The sequence below is a fragment of the Sphaeroforma arctica genome, assembly GCF_001186125.1.
Source record: "Sphaeroforma arctica JP610 unplaced genomic scaffold supercont1.72, whole genome shotgun sequence".
Lineage (NCBI taxonomy): Eukaryota > Ichthyosporea > Ichthyophonida > Sphaeroforma > Sphaeroforma arctica.
Genome location: NW_014040486.1, coordinates 98,978 through 100,637, shown reverse-complemented (window position 1 = coordinate 100,637; position 1,660 = coordinate 98,978). Strand labels below are relative to the sequence as shown.

General features: G+C 38.3%; 1 protein-coding gene across 1 annotated transcript in view; it reads left to right on the top strand.

Annotated features, from left to right (window-relative positions):
- Positions 1 to 1,081: 1,081 nt before the first annotated feature.
- Positions 1,082 to 1,660, top strand: part of SARC_01750 (hypothetical protein) — a gene marked incomplete at both ends in the record, with an annotated part of 2,891 nt that continues 2,312 nt past the window's right edge. The window contains one exon of the mRNA XM_014304518.1: positions 1,082 to 1,326. Within this exon, the coding sequence (XP_014159993.1) occupies positions 1,082 to 1,326 (245 nt within the window). The remainder of the gene's footprint in view (positions 1,327 to 1,660) is intronic.

Sequence of the window (1,660 nt, the reverse complement as noted above, 5' to 3'; positions counted from 1 at the left end):
ATATAGATATATATACACACACACACACACATATATATATATATATATATATATATAAATATATATATATCATTAGCTGATTGGGTGTAAAATACTTACGTTTTCGTCGTGTCCCTGTTCTTCTATTAACAGAGGTGCTCGCCGGGAACGAGAGGTTAAAAAAAGTTAAATCGTCTAGTAAAAAGAAGTAACATGAAATCGTCCAGTAATAATAATTAACATGAAATAAAGATTTCTGTGCCGCATTTCGCAGCTGTCGTTCCTGTTGTCGAGATTTGGTTCTTTAGCGACAGTAAAACGGAAAACTTCTCACTCACATGTATTTCTGTTCTGTTTACATCCCTATTCTATCCTGGAGTTTTTATTTTGAGCTGGATGTTTCAAGATACACTTTTACTAAAGTTGTCCTAGAGATTCCTTTTCCGTTAAAAGCAAGCGGGTTTCTAAGGAATGATAGCCGAGGGGTATTGTCGCATGAAATCCAACTCCATTTTATATAGTAAAGTAGTGGAGATCTTAAATCTTAACTGGGGTGTTGTACGCACTCTCTATATATTTTTGGGAGATATGCGGTTAGTAGTCGCGTTCCCATTGGTGTACGAGTTTAATAAGCGGTGCATAGGTAGTTCACGCTACGAACAATCTCTATTCATTTCAGGTCCTGATAACAGAAGTTGTCTGGAATACTTTGCCCTTGCGCGTGTATTGCCATACCACTTGTGCTAGAAGACGCTTAGGACCTCTCTCAGTGTCCGTCTACGGGTGCAAGCTACATTCATTATACTCTAAGCTTAAATACCAAAGTCGGCGTCGGCAGTGGACCTAAATAGAAGTTAAAACCCCTAAATGACTTGCAGGCTTCCTATCACTTAAAGTTCGGTACTAACAAATAGTAAAAGCATTTTTTTTTTTAGCTAAAAAAGCACAGAAAAAGTTATCTGTAGGGTTTTAATGTATTCACAATTTAGGTGGCTATGGTTTAAAAAAATGGTATATGTAATCGATTTGTTTACTTCTTACAGCAGCTTGTCTCGCCCGAGGGCCAGTATTCTCTTATAGTTGGCTAATATTGTAAAGTGAGATGGTACGATTTCTGGTTCAAGTGCCTGCCTTGTGTCTGGTACTTAGTGCTGTATGCGCAAATGCAAATCCCCTGAAAGACCTGGGCATTGGTGTTAAGAAACGCGTACCCGAAGAAGAGTGTCTGTACAAAGCACGTGGGGGTGATACTGTGCATGTACATTATACGGGTAAATTGCTTGATACAGGAGAGCAATTCGATAGCTCTCGGGATAAGGATAAGCCATTCTCATTCCGCGTGGGAAGGTGTGTAGCTGGGTGCTATCCGTATATTTCGTGTATCTTATATTTTCAACATCGTATTGCAAACAAGACTGCATACTTGTCATGCGCGTTGTCTGCGATGGACTTCGGAGGGTGATGCGTTGAAATTTTTCCCTTTCATGAATTGCTAGTATGAAAACCTATAGAAATTCTTAGCGTCGAGATACCGTTTTTCCAATCCGTCATTTCCAAGGATCAAATAACACACTATTAACCAAATAGATGCTATATGTTCTATTCGTAGCTATGTGTGTGTATACAGCAGCGAGAATACTTTTAATATTATGAAATATGAATTAAATAAAATAAACAGTAT